This window comes from Lichenostomus cassidix, chromosome 22 (genome assembly GCF_008360975.1).
Source record: "Lichenostomus cassidix isolate B80296 chromosome 22, HeHo_3.0, whole genome shotgun sequence".
NCBI classification, from domain to species: Eukaryota; Metazoa; Chordata; class Aves; order Passeriformes; family Meliphagidae; genus Lichenostomus; species Lichenostomus cassidix.
The window spans coordinates 4478779-4504698 of NC_139502.1; the positions used below are offsets into that span (position 1 = coordinate 4478779).

The 25920-nt window shown below is 46.9% G+C and overlaps 1 protein-coding gene across 1 annotated transcript in view; it reads left to right on the forward strand.

Moving 5' to 3' along the window:
- ANTXR1 (ANTXR cell adhesion molecule 1) overlaps positions 1-25920 on the forward strand; it is a 103629-nt gene that overhangs the window by 45990 nt on the left and 31719 nt on the right. Inside the window, exons 13-16 of the mRNA XM_085080412.1 lie at positions 5911-6006; positions 16747-16788; positions 24749-24844; positions 25332-25499. Coding sequence (XP_084936538.1) covers positions 5911-6006; positions 16747-16788; positions 24749-24844; positions 25332-25499 — 402 coding nt within the window. The remainder of the gene's footprint in view (positions 1-5910; positions 6007-16746; positions 16789-24748; positions 24845-25331; positions 25500-25920) is intronic.

A 25920-nucleotide genomic window follows, 5' to 3' on the forward strand; every position in this document is an offset into this window, starting at 1 on the left:
TTACAGGTGAGGCACAAGCCAGGGCTGGACTTGTGGCTGGACTGAATTCCACCATCAGTTCTGCCTTTCAGAAGTCTTGTGAGCACTTCTGTTTGAGTTGGAAATGTCGAAGTATTTCTTCTGAAGGAAAAGTTCTGTGCTTTGCAAGGACAAACACAGCAATCAAGGATTAGAGAATTGCTTTCCCTGACCAGAGTTTCCCTTGTAGCAGAGGGTGTAATGATCACTCCCACCATGTGTTTGCCTGCTCTGTTTAGAGTGTGAACTCTTCAGCCTGGGGTGAAGGGAGGCTGCACTGCTGTTTGCACTGGGTGGTAAAGCAAATTACAGGATGCTGGAAAAGTGTTTGGAGCTCTCATCTCCTTTCAGATCTGGAAGGAAAGGAGGGAGACTGATCATTGCCAGAGGTCACAGCCCAGAAACCATGGGGGAAAGAGGCTGAGAATACCTTTGCTGGGTGACCTCAAACAGGTGCTTTGTGCTCACATCCCCTGCTGAGCTTGGCTCCCACTCAAGCAGCTCCACATAGACACAGACCCGAGGCTGACCCTGCAGAGCAATGAGTTTTCATTTCCTTTTAGAAATTAAGTCACATTGTTTCTGTTATATTTAAAAAAACCCATCCTGTATGTCATAAAATAAATGACAGACGGTGATTTCTGTTGCTGTGGTGGGAGATCCCCAAGAGAGTCTGACACAAAGAGATGCCTCACCATAAAAGCTGTGTGAATGTCTCTCATGTAGAGGGACAGGGTCAGCCTTTCCCCCCCCTCTGTTGACTAAAGGACATTAAAATTGTTTCTCCTTTCTCTCTGGGGAAAAAAAACCTGTCAGATTTTGGATGCTCACTCAAATCTCTACTCAAGATTTTCATAAAGCTTTTCAAAAGTCCTTCATCCTTTTCCTACTGACACCTCTGAGAGCTTTCAGTAACTTGTTGCTCTTCTTGCTTGGAAAATGTAAACCAGGACTGGGATACAGGAGCCATTCACATCTCCCTGTCTCTGGAAGGACATTAGCCATGTTTCTCTTCTTTGTAAAGCACCTGAGGTTCAGAGCTAAGTGTTATTTAAGCTGTTAATGCTGCAGAGTCTCTCTGGCTGCCCTGACGCTGCTGTGCCCAATCCTGGGAGCAGTGCAGGTGGTTCTGCCCTCACCCCGCCACAGCAGTGAGGATCCCCAGGCTGCCCTGGAGGAGAATCGCAGGGCTGGGTGAGAGCCTGTGCTCCTCTGCTGCTGTTCCCAGCTGGAGAGGATCCCACAAGCTCTTCTGCACAGCACAGGGCAGGGATTACCTGCCTGAGAGGGAACCTCACTGTACTTTACTGAAGTAGGGATTGCAGAGTCAGATCAAACAGGTTATTGGGGCTTCTTGCCTCCCAGTGAAGTCCTTAGGAATTAGGACTCCTTCTCCCAAGTCCAGTCTTCAAGGCCCACTAATGCCAGGCACTGGATTTCACAGTAGTCATCACTCTGAGGCTCAGCATGAAGTCATCCCATTTAAACACATCCTTAAAGCTAAATCAAATGCCTGCTGTGGTGAGGAGCAGACACAGTGCTTTCCTCCCTCTCCCTGCAAATCATCAGGGCATTCATTTGTCAGCCAGGACACGAGCACACTCATTAGATGAACCCAGTACTTCATCGATCACTCCTGACCAAAGCTTCAAGCTTTGGAAGCTCCCTGCACTTTGAGGTTGTTATTCCAGGTTTTTCCCCATGAACAGCCAGTGTGTGCTGCACAGGCCAGTGCAGTAAAGTGAGAAACTAAGAAATAAAATCTTGAACAAAAATAAGATTAGAAAAAACAAAAGAAACCCAAACACAACAAAAAATGCCCGTCTGGTGTGTAGCAGCATTTTTTGGAAAATCGTCAGGATTAAGCCATAGTTCCATTGAAATTCCAATGAACTGATTTATGGTTGTTTATGAACAGATTTATTTTTGTTTCTGTGTCAGAAGCATCAAGGATGTGTAAGATGAAATAGGGCCTTAGTACCACAGATTGTACCTTCGCTTTGTCTTGCCTCATGATTGCATCCACACTGCCAGGGGTAAAATTTTGAGAGCTTGGTCTTGGGCAGCAGGCAACAGCAGGCAACAGCAAAGAAATGCTGGAGGATAAGTCATTTCCTCTGTGGCACAACCATGCTGGAGTGGCCATCCTTCCTCCCTGACTGGGAAAGGAATGTGCACCTAGTTCACAGGTTTTGGGTCTGATCTTCCCAGGGATCGGTGTGTGCCTCAAGGGAGTTGTCCCCTTGCAGGACATATCCCACGGTTTGTGGGTAGAGTTCAGGAAACATCCCACAGCAGTTTCTGGATCAGACTTTGCCATCCCTTCCCTCCCTTCTCAAGGAGATCCTGCGGTCCAAGGGATGGGCCAGGCCAGTGTCTCCTGGCCAAGGAATTCCCCCAGTCCAGCCTGACTTCTCATGTCCCTGACAGTTCCACAGTGAAGCTGGACAGGGCTTGGAGCAACCTGCTCAGGGGAAAGGTGTCCCTGCAAGGGTGCAACGAGATGAGCTCTAGGATCCTTCCCAACCCCAACCATTCTGTGATTCTCAGATTCTCTCTCTCTCTCTATTTCCATGTATATACATATATATGTACACCCTCTTCCATATATGAGGGAAATGCCTCTAACATGTTCTGCTCCAGATTTCTTGCTATCTATTGTACAATATCTTCCAGAGGTCCTTTTCTATTGACCTTCCACTGCCAGTACTTGCAGCATTTTCTTGGCCTTGCTGGACTCTGGCAGGGCAAAGGAGTCTTCAAGGCACAGCTGCTTCTCTTTCTCCACAGCTTTTTTGTTTCAGTCTACATGGGAGAATTTTAACACATCAGACACGGAGCACCTTGAAAGGCCATAGAAAGAGCCCACTATTTTTTCTATTACTGTTTCTCGGTAGAATAACAAGGTGTTTCAAAGAACAACTCCAACCATTGTCCAGGCCTTCAACAGTTCTCAGGAAGCAAAGTGCCAAAGTTTTACAGTAATTTGGCCCCAGCTCTGAGAGAAGCTTTGCTGTCTTGCTTTTGTCAGCTGTTCAGGTGTCAATGGAGTTTTAGGTTGTTGATCTCACTGTGGGTACCAGCCCCATATTTATCTGTGCAAGAAGCCAAGGTGAATCCCTGTGACAGTGGCACCCATCACAGATAACTGTGTATTTAAGGGCTGGCCAGGCTTTTCTCCACTGATCCTTTCTTATGGAAAAACTTCTTGTTTCCTGTAAAAATTCTCTTTTTAAAATGAAAGTTGTTTTCCTGGTCTGAATTGCCAGCCTGTATTTAATAAGTATTAAACACACTCATTGCATTATTCCATGGTTCAGTGTTTCCATGAGCGTTTGCATTGTTCTTCCAAATTTTGATTTAAAAAAATAGAATGAAAACAGACATTTGAAATGCTTCAGCCCATTTTCACCAGCTATATAAGACTGGGAGAGAGATTTCAAAATGCCAATGGAACTTTTGCAAACTCTTTGAGCAGGCAGATTTTTGTTCCTGTTTATCATTCAGCTTGTCCAAGTGGCAGCTTCTATCTCGGCAGAGTTCTAACAGTATAAAACCATAGACATTACACAGAGTGACAGCTAAATTCTAGCAGGAACTGACAAAATAAAGATAAACCAAAAGCAGCTTTATAAACCACTTTGGATTATTGTTGCAGGATTTATTGTGTGCACAGACTCTGTCCTGGGGTGACTCTCTGGGGTTTCCTCACAGCAATGACAGCTCAGAGGAGCTGAGGCAGCACCTGCAGCTCCTGACTGAGGACAAAGTGGCTGTGTTGCTTTGATGCTTTTCAGTTCTGGCTGAGCCCAGAAAATTCAGTTCAGATTTCTCTGGAGCATTTTGCTATTTGTTCAAATACTAGGAAAGGAATTAATCCAAACAGAGGGGGGTTGAGGAGAGAGCATTCTGGTTGTGATAGCTGGAGAGAGATTATTCCTACAGCCCTGCCAGGCAACATTGGCTTTGGGGAGAGGCATTACCTGAGTGAGAAAGGGAAGATCTGGCAACTCCAACTCTGCCCAGTCATCTGGACTGGTTTGCTGCTATGATACACAAAACCACAGCTGGCCAGGCCAGCTGCATTGCAGAGAAACAGATGTGTTGGGGTACTGAAAATTGGTCTTTACAGGCTGTCTTGGGGGAAAGAAAAGTAAAAATAAATTCTATTTTTAAAAGCAAACAAAAAAAATCTCTAGAAAACAGTTTAAAAGTCACTTTAATTTGTTTTGTATTTTGCAAACTGATTTTAGAATACTCTTAATGACCACATGTTTATTTTAATAGGGGACTACAGGGGTAGATAACAATTAGACATAAAAAGCCTTATTTCTTCTACAATTTCATGGCAGTAAAGAGTTGAGATCACATTTTCTGAAGCGTTGAATACCAGCAGGTTGCATTTTGTAGATGATGGATGTGCCTTTGTGCTCTTTGTCTTGAGGAACAGCCCCAAATGTACAGCTCTGTCTTCTCAAATGAGCTTTTATTTTGTGTTGGGGTCCAAGTTCCATTTCCAGACATGCCTTGGGTGAATTCTTCTCCTGTGTGGATTACCTTCTCCTGCTTCCAAGTGTCAAAGATCAGGTTGTCTTGATCCAAGTCCTCCAGAAATTCTTTCTACACCAGCAGAGAACTTGGAAAATGCTCTCAACCTGGTTGTTCTTCCATTACTCTCCCATTCTGGAATGATGGGAGGTCATCTGGCTCTGGAATGGCAGTGATTTAAGCAGGCATCCATTTTTTGCACCCGCCAGGTCAGTCTGTTCCTGGCCATGTCCTCAGTCTGGCCGTGACACGTGGGTGGGGGGTTTGAATGTCTGGCTCTCGCAGCAAGAACATCTCAAAGAGGCTTAGGTCAGGACTTGCTGGTCTGGAAACAGCTCAGTCCTGGGCAGGAGTGGTACAGAGAGGCTGGCACACCTCAGGGAGACAAGAACATCTGCTTTGGGTTGAATCTGAGCAACAAGAAATTATTCACATTTGGGGTTTGACAGCTGAATTGAGCTGGCTTATGCAGCAGTTTGCAATGCTGATCAATACTGGAGAATTGCAAATGTGGTTTAGCTGGGGAAAGTGTCTCAGCCAGAGAGGAGGGGATCTTCTGGAGTTAATGATGGGGAAACTCCCTGTGTATCCTTGTGATGCATGTTGAGATCTCTTGGAAAGCTTGTGGCAGAACTATTCTGAGTCAGCACAGCTGAGAGGAGCAGGAGGACCTGGGTCAGGAGCCCCTGGAGATCTCACTGCAAGTTTTCTGTTTGGAGTCAGCTGTAAGACCAACATCGCTGTCAAGTTTGTACTGCAGGAGGGGAAGAACTGCAAAGAAGTTGCTTAAACTACAGTGAAACATTGCTAAATTGTGGCTGCCCCATCTCTGGAAGTGTCCAAGGCCAGGCTGGATGGGAGACTTGGAGCACTTTGGGATAGTGGAAGGTGTCCCTGCCCATGGCAGGGGGTGGCACTGGATGGGCTTTGAGGACCCTTCAAACCCAAACCAGTCTGTGATTCCATGATTGTGTTGTGAGGTCTTTTTTAAATCTTTAAGTCTTCACTTAAATAGTCTGATGAATGTCACATTAATTTTTATCTGAATAAAGTGTTTTATGTAACTGTGAGTATCAGAAAATCAAGGCAAAAACCTGTGAGGTGAACGAGAGGTCTTGGACTTGGTTTGCAGTGAGGTCTTGGGGGAGGGCAGGTGCCAGAGCTGGATGTGTGGGAAGAGAGGAAAGCTACATCTGGTCTGAAAATGAAATGGAGTGTGACATTAATAATCATTCTTGTTAATGTGGCAGTAAATGGAGAAGGCCCTTTGGGAAACACCTGGGAGCAGGATGCACAGGGAGGATCTGTGTCAGAGGTGTCACACGCACTGTGTTTCTCTTCCAGTCTGACGGGACCATCCTGGCCATTGCTTTGTTGATCCTCTTCCTCCTGCTGGCCTTGGCTCTCCTCTGGTGGTTCTGGCCCCTCTGCTGCACTGTGGTAAGTGATAGAAATCATCAGCACAAAGCAGCATTTCAGTGCTGCCTGAAAGTAAGAAATGAGGGGAAAGGAGGCAAAGTTTTCCACAGGACTGATCCCAGAATGGGGCAGCATTTCTGCCACTGCTGGCTCTGCTTTGGGCTTCTGCTTCTTCTGCCCAGCCTTGGATTAGACCCGTGGAACAACAATGTTGCCAACATGCAAACCTTGTCAGGAGCCTTTTAGTCTTGTTTTTTGGTCACAAAATGGAAATAGTTTGCAGAAATGTAATCCTTGCCATGCCTGTTCTGAATTTTCTAACCCTGGTGTCAGCATGTCCATTCTGGAGGGCTCCTGTAGAAGGGCAGGATCAACCCACACTGGAGTCCTGATTCTACCTCAGGTGCAAGGAAAAGACATTTCTAAGTCTGCAAATTTTTTCAAGATGAACTTTGTTTCCTGGATCACCATCTCTGAAAAGCAATTTGAAATATCCCAGTGACAGTGTCAGTGGAAGTACAACTGTGCTTTAGTGAGCATTGTCTTTCCTCCAGGCCCTTTCACAAAAGTTCAAAAGCACAATCACAGAGCTAATACTTTAAAAGGGCAGAGAGAAATCAGGAGAAAAGGGGGGAGAAGGAAAGGGTCAAGGGAGGCAAGAAAGAAATCACAGGACTCGAGACCAGCTTTCATCTCACATGACTGCTGTTTGTCTGTCACACCCTGTGCATCCCTGCTGATCCCTGGCACTGCCTGTTCAGTGAGGATCAGGGCAAGGGCTGATTTCTGTGGAACACACAATACACTCAAGCTCTGCTCTTCCTTTGGATTTTGTTCATGCTGCAAATATAGAACAGGAATTAGGGACATACAAATGTCAGCAGAATTGAGTCTGGGTTTGGTGACTGGCTGCATGTAACATTTCAGATGCTGCTTTTAAGGCTGCCCATACTGTCTCCAGTTTCTGGGTCACCATCATTATTCCTGATTTTAAATCACAGACCCAGTGTTGTAAATTTGCACCATGTTGTACCAAACCTACAATCCAGAGCAGAGAGCTTTGGAGCCACACACTGCAGGAGCCACTCACTGGAGGATGAGTCTCTGTGCTGAGATGTATTATCCAGAACAAGGATGGAAATCTTGCAGGAAAAATCTTAATTGTCTATTTCTGTTCCTGGCTGAAAATGGGGATAAAATGCTTCTTTTCACAGTAGTTTGGCACCTCTGTCCCAAGACGAAAACCAGAATGGAAAAAATATTTATTTGGACTTTCAGAACAATAAGAAAAAAATTGGTTCTAAAATTGGCCAAAGGATTAGCAGCGTGGTAGGTTGCTCAGTTATTTGTCTAAACTAGATGGCACATTCCCAGAGGAGCTGGGCCAATTTTTTGTTGGCACATCTGCATGGAAGTCAGTGGAGATGTGCCCTGTGCAGACATTTGCACTGGGATGTGGAGAATTGAGGGGATAGAGGGGAAATGCTCTCAGTGATGCTGCTTATTTAAGGTTCTGTTAGAGGAGATAGATGAAGCTGGTGAGAAAAACGCATAAATAAAAGCAGCAGGGCATGGAGGAGAAATGGAGTTGTCATTGTGAGGGCACTGTGGCTCTGCTGCAGTGGAATCATGTGAGGACAGTGGTCAGGTAACAGCTCTGAGTGTGAAAAATGGTCCAGATAAGCAAGGTGGGTGCAGCAGAGACAGGGAGTCTTTGGTCTGCATGAAACATTACAAGCTTAATATTTTCCAGATTTAAATTCTCTACTTAAAACATTTGTTGTAGATAAAAGCTTGTCCTCACTCTCCTCCTTTACCTCCCACATTCCCTCCTCACAAGGTCTGCAAATGAGGACTATCTCACTGATATTTTTCCAGTGTAGTCAAACACTTCCCTGTAGTTGTTGGAAAGATTTTATTCCAGAGCCTGTATGAAATCTCTTCCATCTCTCTGGGAGGGCATCCGGTGTGTCTGGCAGTAGATCAGCAGCCAGGGTGCCTCGCTGTGCATTGCTCACCCAAAAATTCTGTGAAATTAAAGATAAATCCATGGAGGAGTGCCCAGCCTGTCGGGCTCTGGGATAGGGAAAGGGAGCAGAGCAGACCTTATTGACTGGTTTGGAAGTGGCACAGGAAGGAATGCGGTGTTGTCAGAAGTGAATTAAGGGCAGAGGAACTGCATTGCACAACAGACAAGAGCTCCAACCTCAAATAACCAAACCACAGACCCGGAGACATCACCGTGGATTACAGCTGAGGGACGTTGCAGAGATAATTGTGGATGTGTCCAGGGGAAAAAAGGAAAAAACCACTCTTCTCTTACAAGTATAAATTTGTTTCTGAGTGACAAGCACATTTCTAAACCCTGAAATTCCTCTTGGCATGCTTTTTAATTAAATAGGAGTCATTATTATCCAGCAGTTCTTCAGGAAAGACACCAAGCCAGCTTCATCCCTGGAGTAAATGGACTGAAGTCAATAGACTCACTCTGGAGGATTATCTGGAACCCAGTATCTCCTTGGCACGCGCCCATAAAGGAATGCTGTTTCCAAATGTATCCAAGTTTATTGGTCTCAGAAGTATTCTGGGATGAAGTCTGGAATTTACCACTCAGTTTACAGTAGAGGCAATTGTTGCTTAGTTGATCAGAACAATAATAACTCTTTGCTGTGCCTGATACCAGCACAGGCAAAATTTCCCTGGATACCTGTGGAGGATATTACAAAAGCATGGGAGGCAGGCACTAACCTTTCCAAAGGTTGTAGGAGGTTTATTTAATAACAGAAAACAAAGAAACAATTCTGCTGTGCTGAACTCCCCAGCACAACTCTCATTACAAGAATGATGGCAAATACACAGACACCTCCAACAGGCTGACCCCACCTTTCCCGAGCTGAGAACATCTGCAAAGCAGCAGATCCCAGCTCCTGGCTTCCCCCAGTCACTGGTTGTCTTCCCATTTATCCTCTTTGCTGAACACAGCACAACCTGGAGGAGTCCAGGCATCCACAGCAGTAACTGTGGGTGCCAGAGGCTGCTCAGGTGCCCAAGGTGAAATTGTTCTGGGTAGGAGGCCAACATGATACTCAGGTTTAATGCTAATGTAAATCAAATAGATTTATATGTACATATATGCCAAAGGGATAATAAACCTCCAAAACTGTCTTAAGAAGGACTTTGCAGGCACGTTGTTAGATTGGCTTGGAAATGGGACTGCTTAAAGTGTTTGGATGTACAGTGAAGGCATAATTAATGTAATAGCTGGAAGGCTTTGTCTGTGCTGGGATGGTTTCCCCTGCTGGGTTTATTTTCCTGTACTGGGATGGTCTCCCTTGCTGGGATGGTTTCCCTGTACTGGGATGGTTTCCTTGTGCTCAGATGGTTTCCCTGTACTGGGATGGTTTCCTTGTGCTCGGATGGTTTCCCTGTACTGAGATGGTCTCCCTTGCTGGGATGGTCTCTCTCCTGCACAAATGCTGACCCTGCAGGATGAGGGAGCTGTGCTTGGACCACACTTTGCCCCAGAGCAGGACCTGCATGGAAGGTTTGCCATGGAAGGTTTGCCATGGATATCTCAAGGGATGGACCCACCCAGCCTGCTCGAGCCTTGGGCTGGAGCTCAGCAAGGGCACTCCTGTCTGTGCGTGGAATTCTCTCCCTGGGGCAGCTGAGCCCGAGCCTTTTCCCCACGTGCATTTCCCTGTACATCGCATCCCCTCCCCTCCATGGCTGTGAAGTAAACAAGAGCCTTTTGCCTCCTGTCTGCAGCCATCCAGGATGGCCTGAGGGGCTGGGCTAGTTGCCCACGTAGAAAATCTGCCCCACCTCACTCATTTTCATACTACAGCGATTTTAAATGCAGAGGTGTGGCTGGCAGATAAATGAGGTGCTGGTATTTAAGCATCTAACACCAGTTATAACTTTAAAGCTGTTTTCTGGAAGTAAGCATGGAAGAACCCAGCAATCTGTTTGGCTCTCAGTCTGTACTGCAGCTGACCAGAAGTTTTGGAAACAAAAAGCTGGGTGGAGAAAATACAGAAAATATAGATTAAAACCACATGGCTAAACTGCTGGAAGAGAAGGGGAGGAAATGCATAGGCTCTGCAGCAGCCCTGAAGAGCCATAAAATGACACGGTCCCTGTTGGCTGGATGGAGATTCCTTACAAGGGTCCATGGTTTCTGATTCCCACCCGCTACCATGAGCACACGAGGCACAGCTCTTCTGCAGTCCTGCTGATCTGAGGAGAAGGGAGCACAGGATCATGAATCATCTGGAACATTATTGAAACAACCCAGGAGAAAGAGAGAAAGCAGAAGTGTGCAGGCAGAGGCTGCCTGAGAGCCCTGCAACCCCTGCCTTTGAGCAGTGAGTATCCCACATCACAGACTGGAAATGTGAGCTGGTTTCACTGGATGTATTGGAACTCCCTGGGAGGTATCCCATCCAAGGTCTGAACCCACACAGGCTGCTAAAGGAGTGTCTCCATCTACAGCACACTCAGCCCAGGTGCCTCGGAGGAAGTGCTGGTTGAAGGTGGCTGCAGGTTTGGGGCAGTTCAATAACAAATCTGACTCTGCAGTGCTGAGCACAAAGGGCAGCAGGAGGATGAAGATGGTCTTATTCATCAGCCAGGGCAGCTCAGTGCTGCTCTCAGCCTCCTGTCTGCCACATCACAGTAGTTTGGATATGGATATAACACTCTATAACTGGTTGTCTTTAAAATGCTGGCACAGAGCCCCAAAGCCAGCCTAACAAAGGTGTGTTATTTTGCCTGGCCTAAAGGCATCAGCTTTGCAGCAGCCCAGGTCGAGACATGGGCTGGTGAAGGGTGAGGGTGCCAGGCACTGAACTGGGGTGCCTTGGGGTGCTGCTGTCATCTGTCACTACCAAAAGTTAAAGCCAAATTCTCCCAGGTGTCCATCAGGTCTGGGGTGTCCAAAATGAAAGATCTTCAGGGAGTTCCTGTTTTGGAAAGTGCCCTCTGAGGTCAGGAAGGCCATCTGCCCTTGGATGCTATGCCTAGACTTGAGTTCCTAAACAATTCCCACCTTAATGCATTTTCTTGAGGCCAGATCCAAAGGCAGTGATGCTGATCCTGACCAGGCTCAACACCCTCTGTTCCACCCACAGCAGCTCCTTCACACAAACAGAGGCACCACTGAGCTTTGCCCCAGTCCTGCATGGGAAGTCATTTACTCAATAAAAAGAATTTCTTCCTTTGTTTTTTTCCCCTGGCCACCTCTTACCTCTTCCAAAGAAAGCTGGCTCAGCCCAGCTAAGGAGAAATAGATCCTTGGGACATAGCCTCACTTAAACAGAAAATTCACCAAGAATCAGTGAGTGAGGGCAAGGGCTCCTGTGGACACCTCACAGTGGCCACAATGGTTTTCCTTTGCCCAGAAAAGGAATTTAATTTCTATAGTCTTCCAAAGAAAGTGGGTCAGACACTCGGAGCACACCCCAGTGGCTCTGGCCTGGTTTATCTGTGTGAGTGGAATAGCCCAGGAAAAGGAATAACCTGTGCAGCCACAACATTTTTCCCTACATTCCCTGCAGAGCTACATGTCAGCCCCATTCAGCTCCAAACTTTACCAGAGTTAATTAAAAATACAGCCTTTTTCTCTTCATTATGTCATGTCTTTCAGAAGTGGATGATTTTGACATGTGCTATGATCCTGTATTGAATTTGGGTTGTTCACCTCCAAATCTTAGGGGTGAAACAGCTTTTCCTTGTAGTTTTAGCCAGTTTAAAACTGAGCTTCTTGAATCTGCTCCCAGGCTGACAAGAGAGGTGAACTTAAAAGGATGAGTTAGCTCTCCACTGGACTTCTTTTACCTCTTACTTGCATTCTGAGGAAGAAGATTGTTTTATATTGCAGATGAAGAAATTGGGACAGGCTCCTGCTTGTATTAGCTTTGAAGTGTAGACCAGATCTCCAAGGATTTAATGGGTACTTAGAAGACAGAGAAGATATGACAGAAATAAAAAGGAAATGTTCCTTTACCCAACTCATACCTCAACTATGAAACTGTCACAGGACTGAGAGGTCAAAACTATAAATATGTAAGGGGAAAAAAATAGGAAATTAGTCAGATGGATCATAATTTATGCTATTAAAAATCCTTGTTTATTAGGATAGCAAGAATAGATATTCTGTGTTTTTCAGAAGAGTGAAGGTAATTAAGGACAAAAATAATCTGCTCAGTTAACTGCATTCTTCCAAACTGTAGTCCTAATTAGAGGCAAAGTCCTTTATTTCTTATTTTGTACTGTTTGCTTAATTTTAAATTATGATCTGTCCCATCCTAAAGCAGATATGCTCCTCTGACAAGAAACATATTGCCCACATTTATCATCTAAAACTCTAGGGATAGTTACTGTGTGATTGCTGGACATTGAGAGCTGGTGGAGATTTCTGGGCTCCCAAGATGCAAAACATCCTAGACACATTCCTGGAATGTGCAAAATTTGGATTCAACTTGTGCTTTCTTATGCCTGGATGGCTACAGAAATTTCAGGACAGCAGAAAATTCATCCTCCCCTCTGCTTTTAACCTTCCAGGAGGTGGCTAAGAGCATTCCTCTGCTTTGCCACTGCGTTATCTAGCAGAAACAGCCACTTCTCAATGGATCTGTGACATGGAGAGGTTCAGCTAACACAGACCTGTGTCCTTCACATGCATCTTGGGATCTGTGATGAAAGGCACAGAATTACCTCACAGTCCTGAATTTTCACAGCTGAGTGTGTAGAAGTACTGATAACTGCTCTCAAAGTTCCTTCCTGTGCCAGGGAAAGCCAATGGCCACCTCTCTATTCCAGGGGCCTTTACCCTTGGAAACAAAAGAGCCTTGCCAGGTTTCTGTAGCATGGTGATGGTGTAGAACTCCTCAGGTATTCCTCACCTGGAGAGCAAGCCTGAGTCTGAACCACCATCTTCTTCTTCTCCCAAACACAGGGACAGGAGACCCAGAGATGGCTTGGGGTTATCAAAACACTTGCAGCACACATGAACAAACACTGCAGCCTTGCCAAGCCAAACTTGCTGGAGAGCTGTGCTTGGCCTGGCGTGCTCCCAGCCAGCTCCCTTCAGCAGGTCCTGAGTGTCATCTGGCCAGGCTGGAGGTACAGCCAGAGCAAAGCTTGATGGCCATGTGGGCTGTGTCCTCACAGGGTCTTTGTCATGATGTTTTCTCTCTTGTACTCGAGCTGTTGTTTCCATTTGTGCCAGCAGGTGTGGAGTCTTTGGGGTCTGGGACCTCTATGTGGGATGGAACCATGATCTCATTTGCTTCACTGCCTTCAGTGCCCCAGAGTAAGAGTCTCAGTGCCCAAAACAAGGGTCTCAGTGCCCCAGAATAAGGATTTCATGCACACAGAGTTGTAACTCTAAGAATCCAAAAGGGAGAAGGACAGGATTTGTGCTGTTTGAAGACCCGGGCAGTGAGTCAGAAATTCGATTTTTTGTAAGACTTGAACTTAAAAAGTCATACAGGCTCAAAGGCACAGGAGACTGAACTCCCCCATCTCTGGACTTGTCCAAATTAACCAATCCATGCTGCCAATTTATGGGGAGTTCAGTTGCTCTTAGAAGTGCAAAGCACTCAAAAATGGAAGGAATGTCTCTTTTTTCCCCCTCTTGGCCTGTGATGGAAAACACTTGATCTGTTTACAGAAGTCGGTCTGTTTGTGTGTATGTGTGTGCATATGTTATGGGCAGGAATGCAAATGTATGGAAAACATTTACATTGTTGTGATGTATGGAAAACATCACTTCCAAGTGTGTAATCTCTAGAGCTGCCAGTGATACTGGCTGAGAAGTTGTGTTTGGATGCTTAGCTGGACCAAATATGTTGGATGGCTTATCCTGACATTTCATGCCAATGCAAATGAGAGAAACTCCACTGGAACCCGTGATGTTCCACCAGAACAGGGAATGCTCCAGGAGGGAACCAGGCCATTTCCAACAGGTATATTTTGGATCAGATATCTGAAATTTCTCAGTGCCTGATGGGTTTTGTTCAGGGGTTTTGTTCAAAAGGACATCTGTTGGCAAATGCCACCCCTCACACTGACCAAAATGAAACTGAAAAAGTCTCCCATTTATTTTGGTGCGTTGCACACTCTGTCAGTATTTAGTGTGTCAAGAGACACATGAGAGATTGTGCTGCCTCCATCTTACACCTCTGAGTAAACCAGGCTGATACTCAGGATTTCCTTTCCACTGAGTAGTACTGAAATGCAGACAACCTTTCATCCACCTTTCACAGAATCCCAGAATTATTTAGGTTGTAAAAGACCTCTGACATCACCAAGTCCAGCCTGTGGCCGATCCCCACCTTGTCCCCAGCCCAGAGCACTGAGTGCCATGTCCAGTCCTTCCTTGGACACCTCCTGGGGTGGGGACGCCACCACATCCCCAGGTGGGCCATTCAATGTCTAATCACCCTTTCCATGAAGAAATTCTTCCTGACTTCCAGCTTGAAGCTCCCCTGGCACAGTTTGAGGCCATTCCCTCTCATCTTCTCCCTGTTTCCTGGGAGCAGAGCCTGACCTCCCCCTGGCTGCACCCTCCTGTCGGGAGTTGTGCAGAGCCAGAAGGTCCCCCTGAGCCTCCTTTTCTCCAGGCTGAGCCTCCCCAGCTGCTCCTGGTGCTCCTGGTGCTCCAGACCCTTCCCAGCTCTGTTGCCAGCTCTGTTCCCATCTCTGGACAAGCTCCAGCCCCCTCAATGTCCTTCCTGAACTGAGGGTCCAGAGGCAGACACAGCACTCGAGGTGCAGCCTTAGCAGTGCCCAGCACAGGGGAAGAATCACTGCCCTGCTTCTGCTGGCCACACTATTCCTGATCAAGGCGAGGTGCCATTGTCCTCCTTGGCCACCTGGGCACACAGCATCCACTTCTCATCTACTTTTCATCATTTTTCATCATTTTCATACTTTCCATTCTGCCCAAGCTAGGATTCCCAGGATGAGCAGGGAGATGGATGCTGTGCCATTCACTCCCCAGCGCTGCTGCTCATCTTGAGCTCCTCAGGGCCATCCCTGCTCCTTCCTCCCTAACTGGGCCCATCAGCCACACCTGACCACAGTTCCATTGTGCCTGAATGGGGGATGAGCAAGGCTCCACCACACTCCTCAGTCATTCTGTGTTTCCACGTGTGCTCTAGGCTCCTGTGCATGCCCACATTCAGTGCTGATTCCTAAAGCACAAAGCCTCTTCAGCAGAGGTTCCCTGAGGTGCTGAAGGCCACCAAAACAGAAGCCCTGTGGCCCAGGAGCAGGTAATGGCAGAGACCAGCACTGATCACTGCTCTGGGCTGGGACACAAACTGCTCCAGCCCTGTCTCCTCCCCAGCCAGAGGCACATGCTCCTCATTAATGGCCACATTGCATGACTCGGACTTTGCAGAGGAAAATAAAAACAGTGAGCTCATCACAGGAGGAAAAACACGAGTGAGAGGAATTGCTGTAAATATTTATATCTTCAGGGCCTTTAATGTGATTGCAATTTTCCCTTTTCTGCATTTAAACAGCCAAGCCGTTGCTCTTTGGGACTGGTTTTTTTTGGTTGGGTTTTTTTTTTTTTTGCAGGGTGATTTTGAGGCCCACATGTGTCCCCCATGCCAGGGCAGCCTCTGCCCCTGACACCCAGCTCTGAGCAGAGCTCAGGACATTCAGTGTCACCTCCATGGGTGCTCAGAGCCCCGACAGCCTCTGACTCATGGCCTGGTGTGTACAGAAAGAGCTGCCTCGTCCAGATGGACTAAAACCACTGGAGCAAAGGCATCCCTGGGGCAATGGCACTGACATGCCTGGCTGGGCTGGGGCTGTGCAGTGGCTCTGCACCGGGTGCGTCTCGTGTGAGGGAGAGGGTTTGACGTGCCTGGTGTCGCTGCCTTCCCCTTGGAAACCTCTCTGTTGCTCTTGGATGCAGAGCTCTGCTAACAGCCAACTGCCTGCTGAGCCCTGGATGCAAACTTTCTGCATGAAATAATGGCCTCACACCCACATAAACTAAAATTGTTTCTATGGAGAATATCCTGGACCAGGCTACAACCTCACCCTGCTTGCTTTCAGTGAGCCATACATATATATATATATATTTTTTTTTTTTTTAAATTTTATGACAGTGAACAATATTAACGTGATAATGTGAAAAGCATGAATGTGAAGAGCATGAGGTGGCACAGCCTTCTGGAATGAAACAGAAAGAATGGTCTGGGAGACCGACTGGGGGTTATCACTGCTTTGCAATGTTCCCAGGGCATTTTGCTTCATGTTGGGTTTGCTTTCCAGCCTTTGTTCAGACTGTAAACTGTTTGAGGCAGGTTTTATACATATGTGCAGAGGGCAGGAGAAGGAGATGCTGGTTTTAGTGTGGTTGTCCAGGTGAAACATCAATTGTGTGCTGCTTAGAGCCAGCACTGACTGTGGGAGCTACTGGGATTAGGAGAATGAAGGTTATAAAACTAAATTTTCTGTTGCCTCACTCAGGGCAGGGGTCACCTAATGAGCAGGGTGAGTCTGGAGTTGTAATTAGGAATGCCTTCATAGCAGGGCTTTGGGACACTCCAAAAGTGTCCCCTCAGTGACAGTGGCACCCGCAGCCACCCTGTGATCACAACTTTGTGTTGTACAAAGTTCAGAGGTGTTCCAGCAACATATCCTGTTGTTTTCTCCTTTGGATTTTTTGGTAACATTTGAATTGTGCTAAAGAACAAAGTATGAATTCATGATTCTCTTTCTCTTTCATCATTCTAGATCATCAAAGAGCCTCCTCCACCTCCTGCAGAAGACAGCGAGGTAAGTGACACTGACCACTGGTCTCCTCTGTGTTTAGGACAAGGTTTTGTTCAGTCTCCTCACAAAAGGTGATTAAATCTGTGTGTTCAGTCCCTCCACTATGCAGGTAGGAAAGGAGGACAGATCAGACAATACTTCACTTGGTCAGAACAGCAGTGCAGAGTTAGGCTGTGATTCACACAAGGGACAAGCCTTAAGCCTGTGTTTAACTCTGAAGTTAGTGGAACCTAAACATAAGCTTAACTCCCTTCCTGGAATGGCACAGTAATGATTTTGGTGGTTTGGGATATATAACCACTGCTGGCAGGAACTCCCAGTGCTGAGCCCTTGGAGCACAGTTGCTGTGAGAAAAGGAAGCTCATGGTCCTCACACTGTGTCTGAGGCAGTGGAGCAGATTCGGAGCAGATGTAGAACCCTGGTAAAATCTTCTTGACATCAGCAGAGCTGCACAAGCCAGGGAAGTTTAAATGGAGAGCAATCAACAAACGGTAAATCAACATTAAAACCTCCACCTTAGCCCTGCTTACAAGTTTTAGATGAATCTTGCAACAAATGGTTAAAGCTCTGTCACCCTTCCTTACTTAACAGACTGTGCCCAGAAACATGCTCAGTTTTCCATCTGCCTCTTCCTCTGTGCTCCTGCTTTCAGCACGCAATGAGTCTCTGCTTTGTCCCACTGTTTTCCACATGGGATTTCATTGCAGTCCCTGGGCTCTGTGCAGGATACTCTGATGGCAGTGGGAGTTTTTCCATTGACTTCACTGGGGTTTGGATCAGTTCCTCTTAAATATGCAAGTAAAATTAGACTAAGATCTGTGCTCAGAGTGATTTGGTTGGGTAGTTTGCCTTGCTTTCTGCTTCTGGAGACAAATTCATTGTCTGCTTCAGCTTGCAAGTGGAAAAGCTTGAAGTGAAAATGTGAAAAAGTGAAATGGTCCTCTCTGCTCTCCGTAAATTCTGGCCCAGGGAGTGTGAACTGAGCTAAGGCTCAGGAGAGCTCAGGCCTCTGCAAGGAGCTGGGATTCAGCCTCAGCTCTCCCTGCACTGCCCAGGGTGGTGGGAGCCTAGGCCAGCCCTGAAACCTCCACCTTGGGACACTTGTCCCCCTGAAGCAAACTCCAAATCAGATCATTCCTAGAGGGGGTTTGCATTTGGATCCAGTGCTCCCTGTGCCTCTCTCTGCAGGCATCTGGCCCATTTCCCTCAGCAGACATTTGTTTGGGCTGCAGGAAAATCCACCAGCTTTGTCAGCTTCTGTCCTCTGAATGAAAAGGAAAATATTAACCTCAAATTGAACATGCTTTGTTCTGCATCACACATGCCTCCAAGCCAAGAGATTCAATTGCTGAAATTAATTAAAATACATCATTCTGGAATGCTGGCTCCCTGGCCAAGAACTGGAGGGGGAAATTACATCCCCTAAGAGGGAAGATGTGCGTCACCTATAAGGAAGTCTTTTGTCAACCCAGTGAGTGCTGCAAAAGCAGAGCAGTTACTGCAAAATCCCAGTTGCATCTTGAAATTCAACTTTTCCAGGCTTTGATTGTACCCTGAGAGGGCCCTGCACTGTCCCAAAAAATTGCATTAGGACCTGTGCTTTACCTGCTGCCTCATCAACCTGAGAGGGGGTCTGAACATTGTTTTGGCTGTTATTCTCCTGTTTGGGGACTTTGGGATGGCAGGATTTGGTTACAACAATCATGGAATGGTTTGGGTTGGGAGGGACCTTGAGCCCATCCAGTGCCACCCCCTGCCATGGACCAGGACAGCTTCCACTACCCCAGGTTGCTCCAAACCCTCTCCAACCTGGCCTTGGACACTCCCAGGGATCCAGGGGCATCCAATATGTGGTCTAATGGTATCATTTCACCTGTGCTCCCCACCAGAGCACATCCCCTAAGCTTAGTGCTCAGGTATCCTAGAGCAAACACACACATTTAGCAGCTAAAGGTTTTTTAAAAAGGAAAATGTAGTTTATACTACTTTAGAAGCTGTACATCATCACAGCAGTGCTCAGAAATCAGTAAGGCTTGAAGCTGTGACTTGCACTGTGTGTTTTTTCCCAGACAGAAGAGCTTCCCACTCATGAAAAAATAGCAGGAGCTCTGAAAATATGCATTTTGTTGGTGCATTTACTCCTAGAGAGGCTGGTCCACAGAGTGGAACTGGCAGTTGTGTGGTGTTCTACTTTGCTCTAAACAAATAGAAGATACAGTTGATCTTCTACAATCCAATTTTTTTAGCTGTTGCTGATATCCCTCTCCCCTGCAGGAAACCAGCAGCTGCTCATCTCCAGCAGGAGGGATTGCTGGTCCCTTTGGCAGCAGGGTTACAGCTGGATTTTTTTCTTCTCATGAAAGTCTTGGCCAAAAAAAAGAAAAAAAAAAGATGAGGAATTCTTGCCTCAGCAGGTTTGGGAGCTGAGGCCCACAGGAGGAAGGAGAATGCATTACACTCTAACAATGAGGGGGAAGCAGCCTTTGCTGTCCAACCCGCCAAAGGTTTTATTGAACTCTGTTTTAGAGGCCCTTTGGGACATTTTGAAGACACTTCACTGTTGGTGAAGGAAATCATCATTGGCCAGAAACTCCCAATTAATTCATTCAGAAATTGCAAATATTGTCAGCTCCTGCTGTGCTGCTTGGGGAGCTCGGGATGCTGAGGGTGAAGCCCACGGAAGGACAGATGGTTTCACTTAGGCCAGGAAGGATTGAGTTAATGCCAAGCGGAAGAGATTAGTGCCTGGAGGAGCCAGGAGCACCTTTCTGGCCTGTGATTAGTCACTGAAGGTGGATCAAAACCACATTCTCCTACCTCCAGTGAATGGGAAGGCTTTTTCTAGCCCTGCTGCAGGAAGACACAGCTGCTTTTAGTCCTGTGCCCCATCGCCTTTAGGCTGGGTTTATTGGAACAACTCTGCCCAACTCTGAGCAGAAGCTCAGCACGAGGCTGAAGCTGCTTCTACTACAGCAACCTATCCTCTACACCAGAAAACCCAACTGCAGGGCTCTGCAGCTTCCAACAATTCCCTCTTCACTACCTGGCCCAGGCCAGAATTCTGCTGCTGTCAGTCCTGCAGAAGGACAGACTGGCTGTGGTCAGAGTGTACTAAACTGGACTTTCCAAGCATCCCAAGAGACACACGCTGCCCTCACTGCTGCCTTGCCCTGTAAGCAGAGCCTAAAACCCACAGCTGGATCTGTCCAGGCACCTCTTGTTCCCACAGCAGGGATCCAGGGACATAAAGCTCCCTGAAGCCTGCCAAAGCCAGGCAGGAGATCTACCAGAGCTTGCCCAGAGATGACCAGAGCTTGCCCTTTCCCCATCACTCAGTCCCTTTTCTTCCCTGCTGCTCTGTCACCCAACATCCACAGACATCCAGAATGTGGCACCAGAGCCAAGCCACCAACCAGCCTGTAATTGGATAATTCTTATGTCTGTTGTCCTCTTACCCACACACAGCAAAGCAAGCACTCACAAGGAAGTGCTGGAGAGAAAGGGCCATTCAGCAGCACTGGCTCGAGACCCTGGAGGTCATTATCACTGTCCAGGGTGGCAGCAAGAGGGATTTAACTCCCAGCATGTCAGCTGTGGTTCACTCGAGGGATGAAACCGCCTGTTCAGCTGGATCCACACTGGTTGTTGTGAACTGATCTCTCCCACAACATTCATGAGGCCAGGGAATGACTAAAGGAGATTCAGCTGCTTGGAGAGCTGCTTGGACCCTCACTTATTATCATGGAATCACAGAATGGTTTGGGTTGGGTTGCTCATTATTGCTGTTCATTATTCTTTTGCAAATTGTTTTCCTCTCTCCTCCTAGAAAGCCTTGCTGGGGAGATAGCAAAACAAGCTCCAGAGAAAGGATCTTACAGGAATTTTTTTGTAGACTCCAAGGCAGGAAATTTATTCTGCTATTCCTGAAATGAAGCCAGGTCCCAGTGCCAATGCTTCGCCTTGCCTGTACTCCCCTTCTACAGCGAGTTGTGGAAATGTGGGAGGAGGAGAAAAGGAACCTTTCAAGAGATAGGCATTTAAAAGAAAAAAGATGGGGCTGTTATTGGCAATAGATGTGGTGCAGGTATTACACCATGAAGGTGTGGAGGTTTATAACCAATTTCATGTGAAATAGCCAGGCAGGCCCGGTGCAGAGTAGAGGCTCTGGCAGTTGCGTTTAATCACATCACAGTGCAGTGGTAGCACTGCTGTTAATTCCCATGACCTTACAGGACCTTCACCTTCTGCAACTCAGTGTCTGAGCTCTGCAGTGGGAATAGCTCAACATCCTTCTTTCATCAAAACCAGGGCTCCCTCTTACCTGTGCACACAGAATGCTTTGCTCTTGCAGGACTTCCCTTCAGGCAGGACCTCAAAGGATCTGGGCCAGAGATAAATGGGGAGTTTCTGTGATGACCAAGGCCGCCAAAGGCTGGTTTGATAAACATTTGTGTCTCAAGGATGAGCTTGTATGAAGCTGAAGTTGTTCAGGCTGGAGAAGATGCTGGGGAGCCTGTAGAGCTTCTTCCAGTGCCTAAAGGGGCTCCAAGAGAGCTGGAGAGGGACTTTGGACAAGGGATGGAGTGACAGGACAAGGGGAGATGGCCTCAAGCTGAAGGAGAGTGGATTTAGTTAGGAAAAAATGAGTGAGGTGAAGGTGGGGAGGCCCTGGCACAGGTTGCCCAGAGAAGCTGTGGCTGCCCATGGATCCCTGGAAGTGCCCAAGGCCAGGCTGGACAGGGCTTGGAGCAACCTGGGATAGTGGAAGGTGTCCCTGCCCATGGCAGGGGGTGGGGCTGGATGGGCTTTTAGGTCTCTTCCAGCCCAAACCATTCCATGATTCTGTATGTGGGTGTTTGGATTCCTCATGAGAGTTGCGGTATTTCTTCAGCCTGGTCCTCTGCAGAGCACCAGGAGCACATTCCCTCTGAGATGTTCTGTGACCTGTGAGGACATTTTTTGATGGTGCTTTGCGGCTTTGGGCCAGTGACAGGCAAAGATCCGAGTAAAACCAAAGCAATTAATTCATACAGCTGCAATTTAGAAGCCTGGCAGGCCATAAGGTACCAAGCAAAACCTTTGAAAAAGGTTTCAAAAACCTTCAAAAAACCAAGCAAAAAAAGCAGGAGGAAATGTTCCCTGAGAACAGAGCAAGGTGTCCCCAAAGTGTAACAAAGCAGCTGAGAGGTGGCCATGGGATTTGGGAATGACTCCAGTGTTGGGAGATAGGGTAGAAAGGAGTTTTGGAGGACACTTGGATTTCCCTCTGTGTTCTCTCAGCTGTAAAATTCAATGATAACATCTCTCATGCAGAGCAATGATTGCCCCATCATGGCTCAGCCCTTGGTACAGGCAGAGCTCTCTATAAATGCTGAATTCTGACAAAATTCAGGCATTGTAGAGACAACTGGGAAAATAATTATAAGGGTGGGAAGAGGGGTAAGTTGTTCAAATGGTAATTGTTCAAATGTATGTTTTTTTAATAGCTGGCCAAATTTAGTTTGAATTCTTACCCTGAGTGGTTCAGATGTCCCTTGTGGAGCCTGAATTATCCTTGTGTTACCCACAGATGAGGTTCCCTCAGGTCAGGGTCAAAGTATCCAGAGCCCAGCCTGGCCTCTGAGATAAACACAGATCTTTGTTTTCTGCAATCCAGCACTTAGGAATCTGGATCCCTGACTGTGAAATGCAGCTCTGTCCTGCTTCTTCTTATTTGTTAAAAGAAACTCTAGCTCCATCTAAAGCAGATTTTGAGGGTGGAAAGTTGCCGAGTTCTGTACAGTCAATTTCCAGCATCCTTAAATGCACTTGATTTTCCGGGGCTGTTTTTGACGCTGCAGCTGGGTGAGAGCTGGAGCTCCTTGTGCAATTCCTCAGGTATCAAACCCCATTGTAGCCACGAGTAGGAAAATACAGGTGAAGCAGGCAGAAAGTGAGAATTCAGCCCTGGCTCACGCACCAAACTGGGGTGCTAGCCATGGGGATGATGGGGATTGGGTGCCTCTTCCTCCCCATTTTCCTGCTGCCTCCCTGCCCTGACCCCCATTTCCAGTTCCTTCAGCTCCTCACATGTGCTGTGAGCACATTGGCCAAGTGTGTAGGACATCACTGGTGGGGGTTTCTGCTTGTATTGCAAAACCTCCCCTGCCCTTCCAAACATGTAAACAGACCCATTCTGCAGAAAACTTGTGACTCCTTTGTTTTTCAAGTGTCCGTGTTGTCTTTCTGTGCGTGTGCTGTTGTTCTGGCTCCCGACTCGTAGCGAAGGGACTTGCAGGGTTTTTAAGGGCTTGTGGGGAAGATTTCTGAAACCTTGGTATTTCCTGTTGTGAGAAGTCCAGTCTGTGCTAAACTGAAGAGAGAGAAAGAGAATTGCTGAAGGAAAATATTTAGATGGCTTCACTTCCAATTTAATTTTTTTTAAACAAAAAAAGTCCTAATGGAAAACTTCGTGCAGAGATATTGAGTTCTTGGGTTGCAGCAAAGAGCCTCAGCAGCTCTGCCCAGGACCAGAGAGAGGTCAGCTATGAAGAGAACAACCTGGTAGTTGGGACCAATTGTTCACTCTTCCCTTAGATCAGGACACATTTTGTAGCCCAATTTATGTGTGTTTTGATAAACTGAAATGCTTTTGGTTGCTGTGAAAACCATAGTTTTCCTTGGATACCCCCCCCCTTCCCCAGTTTTTCAGTTTTCCTGATGGGGAGTTTCAATTTCAAAGTATTTTTGGCTTTTGCAGTTCTGGAAAGCTCCTTAGTTTTGGAGTTTAGCCAAATCCCTGTGAAAAATTAAAGAAAGAAGAAGAAAAAAGAGAGAGGGACCATTTTTCTTTTCTCTCCACGTTTTTTACAGGAAATACTTCACGTTTTTGATGAATTCTGCTTTTCTGTTTTGGCAGTTCACAGCCTGAACTGTAGAAATTAAAGGGAAAGGCACTATAAGCTCCACGTACACTCTAACCTTACAGAGGGCAAGAGAAAATATAAAATATCTTGAATCTCAGTAGAGCTTTAGCAGACTCAAATAAACTTGAGGAAATTTTCTTGATCTGGTAATTTGCCCATATCTGAATATCATCATGAGGTGCTGAGCACATTTAGCTCTGTGGCTGCTGATGTGCCTGTGCAAGGGAAAAACACAGAATTTAAATCTCATTTTTCACACAGGGCCTGACTTTCTTTGGCACAGGCCACAGTTGTCCGTGAACCCACATGGACTTCCATGGGCAGCTGCCCCAGCCAAGGCACAGGTTCATTGCAGGAGTTAATTCCATTCTTGTGACTTTTCCATTAGACATTACCATCCCATTGCTCTTGGCCAGCTCCTCTCAATAAAGCTGGGCATTCCCACCAGGGTTGTTTCTGAAGGTACCCCGAGTCTGCCATCACTCAGGAGAAAACTTACTCTGTTGCTCTTTCCCTGCATCCTGTGAGATCTGAATTTCAATACAGGGATTTATCTGGACCCTGGAGGGTTCCTGCAGCACAGGGAGCCATGAGCAGCAGCTGCCTCTCCACAGTCCCTAGTGAAGGTGGCAGAGGTGAATTCCTGCTGCCATCACTCCTGGCCCAGCCCTGCAGTCAGAATATCCCAGCCCCAGAGCTGGGCTCACTGTGCATCTGCTGGCTGCTTCAATGATTTTGCAACTTGATTTATTCTATTAATTTAAAGATGATGAAAGACAGTCTCCTTGAAAAAAAAAAAACAAAAAAAACCACCAACCTACAAAAATACCAAAATCTCTTTCTTGCTGAAGCTGGACTGTACCTTTCAAGTTGTGGTGTGTTTATATCATGAAACATTGTCCTTTCATGAGTGTACATCCTCTGGAAAATAACAAGGGAGGGACCCGAACCTTGCCTGCCCTGCGGGCTCAAAGGACAACACAGCCTGGGACTGTTTATTGCTTTCCATCCCTGATCATTCTTCCTAACAGTGCCACCCATTGCTGCTGTTTTGTAGGACGAAGATGATGATGGTCTGCCAAAGAAGAAATGGCCAACAGTCGATGCCTCTTACTATGGTGGGCGAGGAGTCGGCGGCATCAAACGGATGGAGGTAATTAAATCCCAGGTGATGGATCAGATCTGAGCTGGGGACTGGGATGTGACATCCCCCAGCAATTCATCCAGGAGGAAACTCAGGAGACAGACACAAACTTCTTTTTGGTACACCTGAGTCCAGATCATTTTTGTATGGGCGTATTTGAGAGCCAAATGTAGATTCCTGAAGTTTGGGACCATCTGTTTCCTCTGGTTCAGCAACATCCTGGTCCATGCCTGGAATACAGGGGCAGTGCTGCCATACACATTACAAGGAAATGGTTTTAGTTTTTCTGAAAGCCTTCCCCACTCTCACATTCCTCATAAACCACAAAGAAGGAGAAGTTCAGAATTTCGGCTGCAGTCTAGAAACAAAGCTCACAACCTGTTGGTCCACAGCTTGGATCTGGACACTGGGGAAATACAAGCAGGGCTCTGTTCTTGCAGCAGGGCTGTGACTTGGAGCAGGTGCTGCTATGACATGGCCTGATCCTTCCTTCCAGGTCCGCTGGGGAGAAAAGGGCTCCACAGAAGAAGGTGCTAAGTTAGAGAAGGCCAAGAATGCCAGGGTCAAGATGCCAGAGCAGGAATATGAGTTCCCTGAGCCCAGGAACCTTGGCAGCAACATGCGCAGGCCCTCATCCCCTCGGAAGTGGTACTCCCCCATCAAGGTAAGTCCAGCCCTGCCTGGTGCTGCTCGGGGTGTGCGCAGGAGATCTGTTTGTTATGTGTGTTCACATCCAAGGCTGAGATCTGTCCACAAACCTGTGATCTCAAGTGCTGTTAGAGCATCTGTGTCTGAGGGAGCCTCCTGAACGTGTGCCTGGCGAGGAGCTGTGGAAAGGAGCCACGAGGGGCAATGGGAATTTCCCACCTGGTTGGTCAGGTTTGGGGGTTGCGTTGCTTACTTAGAACAGAACAGGATCCTGATCTCTTCCTGTGGTGTAGCAGCTTCTGGGAAGTGCTCATAGAGTGCAAAGGTCCACATTGCACATTCCCTGAGATGCAGGGAATAAATAGGATATTTTCCAAAAATGATTAAAAGTCTGGAGCATGTCTCTTGTAAGGAGAGACTGCAGCAGCTGGGCTTGT